Below are 17291 nucleotides of genomic sequence, written 5' to 3'. Positions count from 1 at the left end.
TATATAGTTACTAGTGGTCAAGCATGCATAGTTTTAGCTACTTTACAACACTCAGAAACCTCCCAACCTAATGCTTTTATCACATATTATATTCCAAGCCATCATGCATATTAAAGTGAATCAGGCTTAGTACTGTATTACAAAATTGGGATAAAATAGAACAAGAAAAAAATGAAACATTTCATACAATCACATCCAACATTCCATTAATATAGTTAGGCCTTGATTGTTTAGAGAAGGGACAATAGCAAACAAATGTAAAACAAATATCTGCTGAAAAGCAAATATATTTATTATGCACTTTCATATACATAAGGACTTTTGCTTAATATAATACAAGAAATAAAATAAAAATTTTACAATGTGAAATTCAATGTACATTTTAGACTATTTACAAACAGTCCAGGAAAGAAAGTTTCAAGTGTGCACTATGTTATTTGAATAGTTCCAATGGAGGATATCAAGCATTAACAGACATTGGCATAGCAGCACAGGTGACAAGAGGAAAGGATGCTTTAAGTAAAAGCAAAGCCATTTCCCATACTGATCATAATAAGATCTATATGGCACTGCTATACCTCAACATGTCAACATTTTGAAAGATAAATTAACTAGCTGCTTCCCCTTAAGAATACCTGCTGGGGTCACTTGTGCTACAGATATTAAAATTCACTTTCTCAAACTGCAAAGGGTGATAATTTAGTTCATCTGGGAATGACTTTAGTCTGTGAATTGTAGGGAAAATAACAAAAAACTGTAAAATGAGATGGGAAACAGAACCTAGGAGTCCTGAATTATACTAAATTATAGCTGATCAGCCCTATCAAATCATGGCTTAACAGAACTGGACACACTCAAGAACTTAACAATGGTAAAAAAGCATAGAATTGTCAATCTTTCAGATAATCAATGTTTACCTTTCTTGGATAGAGGCCACAAAAGTCAATATATTAAAATCATATATTAAAGCAATGTGAAAGAGTGTCACACTCTTGTCAAGTGGATAGATTTAAAATAATCAAGGCAGGCATGCTGTATTCCAAAAAGGTTCTGAAAATATGCAGGAACTTTTATGTCAATGTATTATCACAAAGCACTTTCCTTCTAATCTTTTTTAGTTGGATTATTATGCTTAGGGGATATTCTTACCCCAGCTCCTTCAAATGATAAAATTATTCTGCTGAAAATCTAAAGGCTTCGGCAACATGTAGCCTTGTTGTGAATATGGCCATAAATGTAATTATAAAGTCACAAATACATACTAGGATAAAACAAGTCCAATAAATACAAACTCAGCAATAGCTGAGATGGGAAAGACAACAATCTTTAGGAATATTTTTTTAGAGTAAAACTTTAATAAGAAATAAGGGCTGCAGTTTTGAAGTTGTTTTGCAAATACCCAGTACTAGAAGTTCAGAACAAATGTAAGCCAATGTTTTATATCCTAGATCACTTAGCAATATTACTACTCCTGTATTATTTTACAAGAACCCTAATGGCTTCAGAACTATAAGCAGTTAGCAAAATATTAGGTCTATGGAAAAAGAGATTTTCAGAGTATGAATTCCTGTTTGCATTGCATGTATCTTTTATGCTTTCAACGCGCACAACCATGCATCTTTCTCATTGCCACATTCTCATCAGCCAGGGGAGACTTCCTACTGACAAGCCTTTGCCACAAATTTTGACGTTATTGCAGAAATCCCCATAGCTGAGCTATAATTTGTTCCATAAACAGCCATTTCTTCTTCTTAGGAAAAGTAAAGTAGTGACACTTGGTAACATCCCAGCAATGGGAAAAACACAAATGCCTGCCATTAGATACTCCTGTTCCAAGTTGTTTTTCATGACAAAAGAGATGCACAGAATATCAGGGACAGGATTTTATATCAATAAAGACTGCTACAAGGCAATTTCAAATATTTTTCTTTGATATTTAGAGCTATAGAACTCTAATATGGTTTTAAAAATATATTTGAAAGAATGACTCAAGTGGTACAATCCAGCTGTTTATTATTATTTTCAGCTAGAAAGATATTATTACAGTTTACCATTTGAATCTAATCCATTAATAATATCAATAGGTGCCAAAATTAAAAACCTGAAAAGAGAACTTTATATTGGACCTACACAGAGAACAAAAAAAGCAAAATAAGCCATTTTTCCTGCTTTAATATATGCAGGCAGGTATCTGGGGTTAGGCTTGTCCCTTCTAATCATTTCATTTTTCAGTAAATTGCTTTATGTGGGCTAACATTTCATGTCTACTTAACACCACAATAGGCACCAGAGATCTTCTACCCATTAGCTTCAAACAGGGGGACAACTGGAGATCACTAAACTGTCAGTACAATATAGTTCAGTGCAATAGAGATATCTTGTTTATCTCAAATAATTTAACTGGTGTTTGAAGGATTGAACAACAGCCTTCATATAACACTAGATGTACTTCATGTACCACTAGACTTGTGTCTCTTCCACAGAAAAATCTGAAACGAGTCAGGGTTATGCACCTCTGTTAGCCTTTCAGAGGAAAGAGGAAACACAGATATATCTTGACTTAAGTCAACTAAAGGAGACATGGTTTCAAATACATTCCTACACCAATGCTCTTCAAAATGAGTAACAAGAACAAGCTTAATGACTTGTAGCTGGAATGACAATTTAGCTACCATTGTCAAAAGACTGACATTCCTGGTGAGAATCATCTGATATATAGGGCAATAACCAAATGGAAATACAATTTAAGATGAACAGAAGAGTACCTCATATTGGTTTGGTATCATGTTTGAGATGACCTTTACTACGTATGTACTCATGATTTTTTTGAGAACATAAAATGACTGGACATTGACATTTGGAATTGCAGTGTTTTTTTGCTGGGCAAATCATAAATATTACCAATTATTATTATGGCTGTGATATTGTGAAGAAGCGAAGCTGGGATTGTCGTCTGTGTTTGGGAAAAGCAGCTGCAACCAGGCAGAAATTCTTCTCACCCCATTTCTCTGTATTCTCTCAGAAGGTTGTAAAAGTTTACAGACCCCAGAAACCTGGGAGCATGTATTCATTCACTCACAAATTTGTTCACAAGCATCCACACCAGTGTTTCATCTTCCTGGCTAATAGAACTGCACCCAGGCATTTTCAAGGACATGCCAAAGTCCAGAGACAGCCTTACACCATCCAGAATCTTAGCTTACAAAAGCAAATGCTAAGACAGAATGGAGAGGTATACTTGGGAGAAAAGGTAATATAAAGATAGAAAAATGGAGGTGATATTTGGAGATTGGTAGCTCTTACAGGCAGGCAAGAGGACTATCACTCAACTGCCAGGACCACAAGCTATAGTGAGCAGCATTGTGCTAGTATAAGTCCAGCTTGGAGCTTTGCTGGAAGCATGGTAGCAACCAGAAAAAGAACTGTATTGAGGCAGCACTTCATCCCAACGAATATAAAAAATGTTTGGAAGAAAGCTAAGATTGTGTGCCACTTTAAAGACTTGGGCTGTTAGGCTTTTGAACGGGAAATAATTTTTATAAACTTTATGCAGAATTGACTTGTGAGGCCGGTGTGTGGTGCAATTAGTTCACAAAGATGGAGGGTTTGTTGTCACTGTGAGCTGGGGGGTAGGAGCACGAAGGGAGGCTCAGCTAATCTCAATGTATACATGGTTGTACTTTGACAATAAAGGTTCATTCATTCATTCCTGGAGACTTTGCCTGAACTGAATATTAAAACACTGGGGGGGGGGGGGAAGGATTGAATATTAAACATGGCAACAACAATTTCCAAATCAGAGAGGGATGGAGCTGACCCAGAGCAATAGACTGTTGTTGGGGAAGGTGTGTGCTGCAATAAAGCATTGTGCACAGATTTACTATGCTGTGGTGTGTCCAGTCCTTGGAAAGCAAAGAACCCTCAAAGGCAATTAGCACTATGGCTGTGGCAGTTCATATAATTCTCTTCCACATGCAAATTGCACCCTTTGAAATAGCTACAACCTTTTGTATGAGTATATGTGAACCTGCAGTAAAAAAAATATATAAGAAGTCTTATGACATCTTAAAGTCTAACTAGGAATCACATGCTACAAAGTTGCTGGTGCAAGCATAAACTAGAAAAATGATATCCAACTGGTGTTTAAAAGGCTTATTAAAAGAAATAACCAGATGTATGTATATTTGTGAAGTGAGGCTGTTCCATTCTTTTATGTAGTCAAAGATACTGCTTATCTTTTTGGCTGAAAGATTTTTTTGCCGTATTAAAATAAAATAAATACATAAGGCAATGCCTTTCAGCACAAGCCACCATGGCCCCTTTACCCTGATGATGCTTTTTGAAAAGAAGCTTACATTTCTAATTCTTAAAACTTTTCAGTTGCATGAGGAATATATGGTATTATCTTGTTCTGTTATTAAGGAAGAAAGTGCTTATTCTATGTATTAAGTATAAAGTACACAAAATACAATTTCTGAAGCACAGAAGGTTACATTAAGAAGGCAGCCTTAACTTTTAGGCACATTGCAGTAAATCAAGGTAACTGTGCTGCAGTGTTAACATTCAGAATTTTCAATGTAGTTTAATGAGTAAGAAATGCTTTTATCCCAGTCTAGCTGACAAACCATTTTTGGCAACCTCTTCTTTTTGTTCATGGTGTTTTGAAAACTGCCTAAAACAAAAACAAAAACAAAATGAAATGAAAATTTACATTCTACCTCAAAAATCTCAATTCTATCAATAACTGATTTATAACGTCTTCAATGATATATAAATAGCAATGCTAAAAATCTTACAGTTTATCATAGATTTCTGAGGATCTTTAAAATGGATTGTCTGCAATCAAACCCATAGTTTGATCAACAATCTACCATGAAGTCTACTGTATCCAAGTAACATTGTTTTGTCAAACTTGCTCTTAGCACTTTACCATATCTCAGTGACATGGGGTTTTGAATTTCCCCTGCCCCCCTTCTTGCAAACTGAGTGCTACTCGTAGGAATTAAGGAACAGAATATGGTGATACTGCAACATGTTACAGATATTATGGGACTGGTGATAATATAACAATATGGCAATTATATTTTGACAAGATCATATTAATATTTAACATATAATTTGTAACTTTGTGAGTCTATTAATATCCACATGGATGTGGTTTAAGGCATAAAATGCCTCTGACCATTTAACAGTTATATGGTTTATAATCTATTGTTCAATAGAAAATCACCAATTCTCATTCTTGATTGCCAATCAGCAACAATGCCTAACTAAGAACTCTTTGAATAGGACAACTCTAAAAGTTGCTCACCTTTTACAATGGTGTTTCTTTCTTGTAACTGAAGCTTGGGTCATTTCCCTCAATTTGAAGCTTTAAGGCTTGTTTAAGGTTAAATTCTGTTTCTGAAGATGGATAGCCTTCCAAAACCTCCTGATGTCCTCGATCCTGGACTGTTCGTGGTACAGACACTCTACCAAGAAAAACCTGATTGCTCTGAAGATGGTACTTTGGATTTGTCATTATTCCATTTCTCTTTTTCTGCTCTCCACTTTGTTGATGGATCAGGAATTGCTGTTGGGACCGACAAACGTCTTGCTGGGCTGAAGGGACTAAAATTTTGCACTGTGTATCAGCAGGCATATTTTTAAGAGGCACGGTAGTGCCACATTTGGCAACAGATATCTGTTTATCAAACTGAGTCATTTCATATTCTAAAACTTTTGGTTGTGAGGGAGTGCTTTGTTTTACTTTTTTCCCAGCAGACCCAGATTTGTTGGGGTTCTCAGTTTTCCCTGTTTTGTTTGGTTTTATTGATTTTAGGCTGGGTTTCACTTGGCTCCATTCAAATTCACTATTTGGTGAACTATGATTCTGGCTTAAAGAATGAGTAGTGGAAGAAGGTGAAACAATGGACTGTCTACTTCTACTGCGAGGCAGTGAATGCTGCTGAATTTGTTCTGTAAAGGACATATTATGGAAACTATCAATAGGTACTGTTTGGGCAGTTGCTGTAGATGACGTTGTACGAAGTGAAGAGTTTTTTGAACTTTTCAGTGAATTATTAGATAAAGAGGACTTCTGTCGGTCAACTGTTGAATCTGGGGATTCAGAGGGAGAACTAAAAGCATGAGATGGCCCATTTGACAAACCACGCAAAGCAGCTTGTACATCACCCCCACCAGTGCTCCCCGAACTGTTTGATTTTATGGTTAAGGATTGCATTTTTGAAGGTGCTGATTGCAAAGGTTTTTGCTCCATTGTATGGATTGGGGAAGGAGTGCATCCATTTAAACTAGAAGCACCATATTTTTCCAGTAGTTTAATTATTGGCGTGTGCCCGTTCTTTGCAGCAACACGCATCGCTGTGCGCCCAAACTGATCTGCATGATTTGGATCAGCACTATTTTCCAGTAATATCCGCACAACATCAATATGTCCTTCTTGGGCTGCAATGCAGAGTGCAGTAGCACCTTGATTGCATGTATGATCAACTAAGGAGCCTTGCTCAATCAAAAGCTGAACTACTTTGACGTGACCCTGCCATGCTGCTGACTGTAAAGCTGACCGTTTCTCATTGTCTGATGCATTTACATCAGCGTGGTACGTTATCAGCATCTGTACCATCTCCACATGGCCCTGCCAGCAGGAAACATGGAGTGCTGTCCTTCCTTCAGCATCACTTGCTTCTACATTGGCACCATTTTCTAGGAAATACTCAGCCATTGATAGTTGGTTCTCTAAGGCCAGGATGTAAAGTGTTGGCCGGCCATCAGCATCTTTATAGTTCACATCAGCTCCATGGCTGAAAAGTAGTTCAACTATATCTCTGTGTCCTTCTAAAGCAGCAACACGGAGTGCATTTCTCCCATCATAGCCTCTATGATCAATATTAGATTTATTTTCCAGTAAAGTCTGCACACAGTCATAGTGGCCCTCCTGGGCTGCCAATATGAATGGTATACGTCCATCATTATCAATTTCACTAGTCCGAGCACCTTGTTCTATAAGTGCTTCACATATTAATCTGTGACCTTCAAAAGCAGCCATATGCAAAGGCGTCCATCCTGCATCATCCCTATGGTTTTCATCTAATCCTCTATCTAGCAGAGTCCGTACTACTTCAACATTACCTTGAGCAGATGCTATGCTAAGAACTGTCCGTCCTTCACTATCAATGCTATCCACAGCTGCTCCCCAAAATAATAAAGTATTTACAACTGAAGCATGGCCCATTGATGCTGCGGCAAGAAGAGGAGTGCGGCCATTGTTGTCAGTATGATCTACATCTGCTCCACCTTCTAGAAGCAAATCAACAACATCTACATGCCCTTCATAAGCTGCTACTAGCAGTGGAGTCATTCCATCTTTGTCACAATGATCCACCTCAGCTCCCCTGTCTATTAAAAGGCTCACAACTGAAGCATGTCCCTTGCTAGCAGGAACACAAAGAGCAGCAACAGAGAGAGCAGTCCTTCCATCCACATCCTCATGATTTACTTCTGCACCATGGTCTAGAAGATGCTCTACAATTTCTTTATGCCCCATGTATGCCGCAGCAATTAAAGCAGTTCTCCCTTCATTATCTGCTTTGTTCACCTCAGCCCCATGTTGCAACAAATTCAGTACAATATCTTCATGTCCTCCCCAGGCTGCTGCTCTCAAAGCTGTTCGACTGTCAGCATCTGCACAGTCCACTTTTACGCCAGCATACAGAAGTGCAGAAACAACCTCAGTATGTCCACCCCAAGCTGCAGATCGCAATGCTGTCCATCCATCATGGTCAGTATGATTTATGTTAGCGCCACATCCAATCAAACAATTTACAACTTTGGTGTGCCCTTGCCGTGCAGATAAGGTAAGTGCTGTCTGCCCAAGGGTATCTTCAATTTCAAAATTTGCTCCTCTAGAAACTAACAAATTCACTACATCAAGATTGCCACTGTAGGCAGCATTGGCCAGCAATGTTCTTCCATTTGAATCACATTGATTTATTGAAGCACCATTATCCAACAAAGTTCGAATAGAATCTTCTCTTTCTAATGCTTGTCGCACAATGCAAGATGTCCGATCGTCTTCACTATTAACATGAGCACCAGCTTTTACTAGCAATTGTAAAACCTCCTGCTCTTTGGGGATCAACGTCAACAAAGAATCTTTAACAGGAGTACCATTCCAGATCATCCATAAAGCTAACTCAGATGTTTCCAATTGTAAATTTGAATCTATTAAATGCAAAGCAAATTCTTGTGCTTCCAATGGTGCTAAATCCTTGGCTCGACATGTATAACTCATTGCTAGCATTCGGTGTCCCTCTGCTGCATTGCATAAATATTTTTGTGTACAATGTTTTACATCCAACAACCATTCTGCAAAACTGTAATGAAAAAGGATCTTTGTGTTTCCTAGACCATCAACAAGAACTTTTGATAGAACATCTAATTTGCGCTGGAAATCCTCCAAAGACAATGCCATATTTTTGGTCCACACTGCATGGAACAATTCAGTTGTTGTGACTGGTCTGCAAGCAGCAAGGATTACATTCAGAATAGGTTGGACTTTTGCAAACTGTTTTCTCACAAAAAGTCTCTGACAAAGCCAAAGATAGAGTCCATTTAACGTTCCAGGGATATCACGAATTTCTCTTAGCATAATGAAATTTTCTACTACTCCATCTAGGACACGCTCAAGGTACAAAAAGCAACCACTGCTTTTAATGTGAAGCTGATTCAACATTTCTGCAGTTTCTTTTGTTAGATGTTGTCTCAGGGCTTCTTCTTGATCCAGGCGATGAAGAATATACTGTTGAACATCTTTCACAATATAGGCCTTTCTGAGGTCATCAAGACTTATTTTTCGAAAGCCTAGACAAGAATAAGGGAAACAAAAAGGTAAGCACTTCATAAGTTTCATTTCAAACAATTTGCTTAATCTGATAGAAATGTTGGATTTAGTTATATAGACATTAATTTAGATGTAGTATGTAATTGTTGATAATATTTCATGAATTACTTAAACAATGAAGGGTCTCATTTAACACAGGATGTTTCCCGCTTAAGCCTCCAATTTTTAATATTTTATATAGCAATACTGCATGCTCACAATCTCTAAACTTGGAATATGATAATTAATTCAAAAACTGAGTTTTGAGATTTGCTGTATCACAAAGAGATGATTCCATTTGCAAGATTATTAACCATGATTTGCCACTTGTACGTCTCTATATTATGGATTTTTCAAGTCAGAGGTTTACAAAACTGATTTTGTAATAATCAACAAACAAATGTAATTTAAATTCTCTTTTCTTAAGAGAATGGACAATTCCATTTCATTAGGAATATGAAAAGAAGGGGGGAAATTCAGATGAAAATGTCATTAGCTCTACCTAGTCACAAGTATGCAACAGAAATAGAAGAAATGGTAATAAGGATTTTGAGAATGCAAACTGAGCATTCTGTTTCCCCTTGGAAATATTTATTAATACATGAATTTATTAATTGGAAAATATCAAACATAGGAATAAGACTAATACAAAGTAAAATAGAGCAAAAAAGAGAAGAGAAAAAAGATAAAATGGAAAATAACTAAAGATGTATAAAAAATAGTAAAAAATGGAAAAGAAAGAAAATTATATAAAGCAGGGGTGTCAAAATCGCCACATCATGTGACATGTCGCAATTTATTGTGACTTTTCCCCCATTGCTGGACCTGGTGTGGGCACGGTTTCGGCATGACGCATCCAGTCCATGGACCGGCAGTTTGATATAAAGAAATGGTTTTCAATCTTGCTTCTAGTACAATTCTAAGTACAATTGTAACTTGACCCCTCTATCTAAAGTTATGTCATAACTCTTTTCTTTCTATAATCTATGCTAGCTAATAATCAAAATCATACATTCATTTTTTACATATTGAATCTATAAGGATTTCCAGTCACAAATAAACATAGATATTGTAATCCAACAAAGCAGTTTGGCCATTTTATCAAGTTGGATCATCTACACTGGGGGTAGGGAACCTTGGCACTTTTATGATTTGTGGACTTCAACTCTCAGAATTCCTGAGTCAGCATGGCTGGTTCAGGAATTCTGGGTATTGAAGTCCACAAATCATAAAAGAGCCAAGGTTCCCTACCCCTAATCTACACCAATCATTCCTCTATACTGTAAGTATTGCCAAATCTTTCCATCTTTGTGCATAAAAACAATCTCACTGCAATTATCATATATAAACACAATTTATATTGTGTATACATTTTAACAATTACATGTTCATCATTTGTACACGCTTGTTTTTCAAATAAGTCTAATAATGTTCAATACCACATATTGGATCATCTACACTGGGGGTAGGGAACCTTGGCACTTTTATGATTTGTGGACTTCAACTCTCAGAATTCCTGAGTCAGCATGGCTGGTTCAGGAATTCTGGGTATTGAAGTCCACAAATCATAAAAGAGCCAAGGTTCCCTACCCCTAATCTACACCAATCATTCCTCTATAAGTATTGCCAAATCTTTCCATCTTTGTGCATAAAAACAATCTCACTGCAATTATCATATATAAACACAATTTATATTGTGTATACATTTTAACAATTACATGTTCATCATTTGTACACACTTGTTTTTCAAATAAGTCTAATAATGTTCAATACCACATATTTCGTTACCTGTCTTTTACATTTTTCAGATAACTGTAAATAATAAAACCATTCATAATTATGTCCTCTGTCACTTGTTCTCTTGATTTTATATTTATTTGTTCATTTATTAAACCAATTTATATAGCCACCCATTTCACAAATGAGTGAGTCTGGGTTTGTTCCCTTTGACAAAATTCTAGTATCTAACAATTATGCTAATTGTTTGTGTTTGCCTATTATTTATCAACTATACTATATAGAATGCTTTTTTTGCTGATGGCCACAAAGGTCTTTTCAGGCAAAGCCTGACTTTATGTCTATTCCATATTCTCAGAATGGTACTTCTAACAATGATTTCTGGAATCTACTGTCATGTGAAAAAGGAAGTACACCCTCTTTGTGTTCTGTGGTTTTATGTTTCAGGACATTATAAAAATCATCCAGTCTTTAGCAGTTCTTAAAAATAGGTATGTGTTGTTGTGTTGTTGCTCATGTGTTGTTGTTCATCTCAACCTGAGATGAACAACAATACATGATATATTACATGTATATTACATGTCATCATTTATTTTACAAAAAGAAAGCCAAAATGGAGAAGCCATGTGTGAAAAACTAGGTACACCCTTACTGCTTCCACAGGGATGAAGAAGCTAAGTAGCAGCCAGGTGCTACTAATCAAGTGCCCTTGCTCAACTGATCATTAGCAAGTGTGACAACCTCTATAGAAACCAAAGTTTTAGAAGTCTGCTGATCTCTAGCACTGAGATGTGTGTTAACACAATGCTAAAGAGGAAAGACATCAGCAATGTTCATAGAGAAGCAATTGTTGCTACACATCAGTCTGGGAGGGTTATAACAATTTAAAGTCCATCATTCAAGAGTGAGGAAGATAATTCATAACTGGAAAACATTCAGGACAGCTACCAATCTTCCCAGGAGCAGATGGCCCAGCAAATTCACCCCAAAGTCAGATGAAGAGTTACATCTCAGAGTTTACAGGCCTCAGTTAGCATGTTAAATATTGAGATTCATGACAGTGTAATTGGAAAAAGACTGAACAATTATGGTTACTTTGGAAAGATTGCCAGGAGAAATCCTCTTCTCTCTAAAAAGAACATGGCAGCACAGCTTTGGTTTGCAAAGTTACATCTGAAGAAATTACAAGACTTCTGGAACACTGCCCTTGGGATTGACGTGTCCAAAGCAGAAATGTTTGGCCATAATGCATAGTGCCATGTTTGGCAAAAAACAAATACAGCATATCATCACAAACATTTCATATAAACCATCAAGCATGGTGGTGAAGTGATGATAGTTTGGGCTTATTTTGCAGCCACAGGATCTGGGCACTTTGCAGTCATTGAGCCAACCATGAACTCATCTGTATACCAGAACTCCTCTGTATTCTTGAGTCACGCTGTGAAGCCATCTGTCTGATAGCTAAAGCTTGGTTGACATTGGGTCATACAACAAGACAATGTTCCCAAGACACAAGCAAATCTACAACAGAATGGCTGAAAAAGGAAATCAATGTGTTGCAATGGCCCACGTCCAGACTTCAGTCCAATTGAAATGTTGTGGTGGGACCTCAAGAGAGCTGTGCATAAACAAATGCCCATAAACCTCAGGGAACTGAAGAACCATCATAAAGAAAAGTAGGCCCAAATTCCTCCACAACAATGTTAGAGACTGATAAAATCATATAGAAAACTCTTACTTCAAGCTTTTGCTGCTAAAGGTGGTTGTACAAGCTATTAAATAATAAGGCATACTTAGTTTTTCACACATGGCTTCTCCATTTTGGCTTTCTTTGTAAAACAAATAAGGACACGGTGTAATGTTGCTGTTCATCTGAGGTTGTATTTACCTACTTTTAAGAACTACTAAGGACCAGAAGAATTTTTTTATGTCCTGATATGTATTATCAGAGAACTCAATCTCCTCTATTCATTGAATTTAAAAAATATATACATTTCAATTAATCAACTCAAAGGAAGCTGCTGAGACAGAACTACTAATATATTTATATTAACTGCCAAATAACCACCTAATTGCCATCCAACTAAAAAACTATATATTTTTTTAGAAATGAACAACTTATGAATACTAAAAATAAAGCCTGTAAATCTGGAAATGAAAGTTTGATTTAAATTATTCCCAACTTTAATGATGAATTGTTCAACCTTTGCCATCTGTATATTTTTATCTTAATCAGGCTAAAATCTGTTTTATTTTCCATTATTTTGCATTATAAAATTCATTTGAACAGACTAGTTAAAATTCTGTTGAATAACCCCCCAAAAATTGCTTGTGGCATTCTTAATCCTGATCATTCAGAAGTTATAGATGTGGGAAGTAATTAAAATCGTAATTACAGATATATATGCAAAAACAATAGCCCTTTAGTATAACATAATGATGCTAAAATAATTAAGACCAGGTGCTGATAAAGCAGCTGTTTGGTGATTTATTATTTTACAAAAAGCTTCAAAATTTATTTGGAATATAATGTTGAAGAAGAAAAGAGTAAGTGGAATAATAATCCATGGATCATCTATCTACATGCTAATTTGTTAAACTGCTTTGGTTTGTGCTCACTGATAAATCCTTAAGAATGTATGAACAAAATCTAAATTAGATTTAGATCAGATCATAAGAGTGTGACTACCACATAAAACTCACATTGAAAGAGAATGGGTATGCATTCTTTTCAGTTCATAAAATGTCCCTCAATTCCGTCTTCCAAATAGACATTGTAGTTGTGAAACAGTAAGAATTGTTCAACACAGCACTCTTGTTTTAACTTTAGCTAAGCCTGACCAGCCTGTATTCAGAAAATGGTTTGCAAAGCCACAATATAATCATATGCTTAATTTAAATTTGCCAATAGGTAGTTGGATGTAACTAAAAGGAGAACAGAAAAATAATAGAAGTTAGTGAACAACAGGGAACTGCTTTTGAATCTAAATTCACAAGCTTTATCAATGCAGATGGCTCCTAGTTGGTTAGTAGTCAGCATGCAAGATATTCCAGGCTACCTCTGCTTGCCTGCTTGTTCACTTTGGTTGCAAGTCAGTTCTAGCATACAAGTTAAGATTCAGAATATGAAGACTAAAATTTACCTTCATAGGAAAGTTTACTGTAGGACTTTGGATCAGTAACTGTCTTTCCATTCAACTTCCTTTATGGACAATTATTGTGCGGAAAATTAAATAATATTACCGTAAATAATATCACCCTGAATACCTAGATAAAATCTAACACATAAACAAATGGCTTACTGCTATTAGAACTCGACTAGACTCCAGTACTTTTTTTGCTGTGTAAAATGCAGCCTTTGTAATCTCTAATATAGGCTTGATTATGATGCCATTATGGTATTAGGCCCCCGACCTCCGATCATTCCGCCGGGGCCTGAAGACCTGGCTCTTTGAGCTCTCGGGCCCAGGCTGAGGAGAAAATTATTTTAATTGGGGTTTTTAATAGCACAGGGTTGATTTAATATTTTTTAACTTGGCTTTTAACTTTTGTACGTTTGATTTTTAACTCCCTGTAAACCGCCCTGAGTCCTCAGGGAAAGGGCGGTATATAAATGCAATAAAATAAATAAATAAATAAATTATTTGTATAAGAACCTTCTCAATTTTAACATTCTCAGTATTGTGCATATTTCCAAATGTGCACAATTATAGTGCAGATAGTCCTCATTTAATGACCACTCATTCAGTTACTGTAAAAACTAGTAATGGTGCTGAATGAGTAGAACAAGTGTTCTTCACAATTACAACATTGCAGCATCTTGCAGTCATATGACTTCCATTTGTGATCTTCATTGCTGGCTTCCTACTAGCGAATTCAATGGTGTAGGTGGCAAAAGATTGCAAATGTGACCATATGATGTCACACTTAATGACGTTGTGGAATTTAGTTAAGAATAGTAACTGAAAACCACGAAGTGGCATGGCCACATTACATTGTGCTTTATGACCACATTGTTTAGTGATGGACATTTCAGTACCAAGTAGCACTATTAACTGAGAACTATCTACAGTGTTTTAAAAATTTTTGCTGATATGTAGTTCTATATTTTTATTTTATTTTTGTAAATTTTTCTGTACATTTACTATAATTATTACTGCCATTCAAATAATACTTTTGATTTTGGATTTGACACTATGCTTAATAAGTCTCATCAACTGGTACAATATAGGGATTCTTATTCAGCACAGATGACCTTAAAACGATATCAGTCTGAAACCTCGTTAAAATAAAGTTTATTTATATTACTAGAAAATTGTTTTAGCAGCCCAGTCTCATAATTTTCTATTAATGATGGCTTTGAATTTGGTATTACTTTTAGAAGTGTTAAAATTTTCTGGTAATTTCTATTGAATATACCGGTATCTCCTTATTAACTACATTCACATACACGAGATAAATAACATTATTTTTTTAACAATAATAATCAAAATAACAGGAAAAAGACATTCTATTGCAAGACTTATCTCATTAATGCTTGACCAAAAAAAAAGTTTTACAATTTCACAATGCAAATTTTGCATTGTTTCAGATTTTTCTTATACCATAGTACATCATCATCTTCCAAATAGAAGTTCCAAAACTGATTTCTTTGATTTATTAAATATTCATCCCATTATAGCAATAGAAATAGTTATAGTAAATAGTTAAGTAACACCAGCTGCCTGCAATTAGTGCAGGTTCGCATCCCACCAGGCTCAAGGTTGACTCAGCCTTCCATCCTTCCGAGGTAGGTAAAATGAGGACCCAGATTGTTGGGGGCAATAAGCTGACTTTGTAATAATGCCGCTTGGGGGTGTGTGTGAAAGCCCTAATAAGCAGGCATATACATAGAATGAAGGCTACTGCTAAGCTTGTAAGCCGCCCTGAGTCTTCGGAGAAGGGCGGGATATAAATGGAATTAAAATAAATAAATAAATAAATATACTGTCCCCATAGCACTTTACAGGCCTGTCTGGGCAGTTTACAATGTAGAAGCATTATTTGCATATTGCCACCCAAAATTTGGCTCATTTTATAGATCTTGAAAGGATAGAAGGCTGAATTAACCTTGAGCCCCATCAGGATCGAACTTCAGGCTGTGGGCAGAATTTGCCTGCAATACCGCATTTGAACCATTGCAACACCAGGGCTCATTATTTATTTGTTGATTATATCAACAAATCTATGCCAAACGTAGATTTTGATATCTTATGGTACTTTGAATATTGAAAGTAACATTTGTTCTTTGGTATTTTGGTCTTTAATGTGACAGAAATGTTAGTATCAAACATTGGTACCTTGGACAATTCACTGTGTCATAAAGCTTTTAGAAGTATAACAGAACTGCTCTTTTAATTATGCCAAACACACGCACACATACACACCCCCACACAAAGACACAGCTGTTCCTATTAAATTAGCAAGACTATGCTATAACAGTGCATTTTATTATCTTCAATATGTTTGCCTTTTTCATCATTAACATACTTCATATTTGTCCTTCACTCAGTGCATCTTTTACATTTGTAATCTAAATGATGAACAATGTTCATCACCAATGAACTTGCATCACCAATCTAAGTTGATTTTAATAGTAGCATTTTGTGCATATCTTTTCAAAAGGAATTAATAATCACTAACTAAACATTAACTGGAGAATCAAATCCTTTAACAATATCATTTTAACAAAAGTCAAACTACAGACTACCTCCAGTTGTACAGCTTACCTGTAAATAACAAATCTGTTATTTGTTAAAGCTGGTTTAATTGTCCATTTCAAGTCTGTGTATATATTTAACTCCCTTTCTCATATATACATGCACAAACTTGCATGTAAGTATATGGAAGAGACTTAAATAAAAATGCAATACAATCCCAATCTAATCAGAGCCCAAACTGAAGAGTATCTGTATACACTGTAATTGAGGAATTTATTATTTTTGTATTTAGTCTCTTTTAACATACATGTAATTGTCAGCACTTAAACAACAACAGAACAAAAGCCCATTCTAAAATTTCCTTGAGATCTGGAAACTGAATTTATATAGATTGATATTCAATTTAGTTAAAAATTTTAAATGAATTTGTGTGAAGTGCTTCACAAAATATATTGGCATTAATGAATCACCTGTCCTTGAAGTGCTAAAGAAGGGATCCCCAACCCCCGGGCCACAGCTGGCTGGCACATGCATGCACACCTCGACTTGCACACTTGCATGCCCCTCCATTTCTGTGGGCCAGTTCCCTCTCCCCCCGCCCCCACTGGATCACCAAGTTGTAAAGCATCATCCAGAAGGCTTAATAAGACTGCTTCAAAGTCTTTTCCTGTCAGTGTGTGTAGCATAGCCCTAGGTCACATATAAACATGTTATGGCACATTATGTATTATTGCACAATTATACTGTATGTATGGTATTTTTTTCTTCTACATATATATTCAGTGTAACTTAAGGGTGGACAGATTTTGCTAACAGCGTATGCTCTAAGAAAAGTTAAGACAAATAAGCAAATATAGGGGAACATACAAGATGCAGATTTCTTTTGGAATGTATATTTATTTATTTATTTATTTATTTATTTGTTTTTATAAACCGCCCTTCTCCCGAGGGACTCGGGGCGGTGTACAGAG

The 17291-nt window shown here is 36.0% G+C and overlaps 1 protein-coding gene across 3 annotated transcripts in view; it reads right to left on the bottom strand.

Moving 5' to 3' along the window:
• Positions 1 to 280: 280 nt before the first annotated feature.
• ANKRD50 (ankyrin repeat domain containing 50) overlaps positions 281 to 17291 on the bottom strand; it is a 53905-nt gene continuing 36894 nt past the window's right edge. For all 3 annotated transcript variants that reach the window (XM_081332956.1, XM_081332957.1, XM_081332958.1), the window contains 2 exons: positions 5312 to 8862; positions 281 to 4672 (listed from right to left, as the gene is read on the bottom strand). In XM_081332956.1, the coding sequence (XP_081189082.1) occupies positions 5315 to 8862 (3548 nt within the window). In that variant the 3' untranslated portion in view covers positions 281 to 4672; positions 5312 to 5314. The remainder of the gene's footprint in view (positions 4673 to 5311; positions 8863 to 17291) is intronic.

Source organism: Vipera berus, assembly GCF_964194415.1.
Source record: "Vipera berus genome assembly, chromosome: 7".
In the NCBI taxonomy this organism is placed as follows: domain Eukaryota; kingdom Metazoa; phylum Chordata; class Lepidosauria; order Squamata; family Viperidae; genus Vipera; species Vipera berus.
This window is presented reverse-complemented; position numbering and strand designations above follow the sequence as displayed.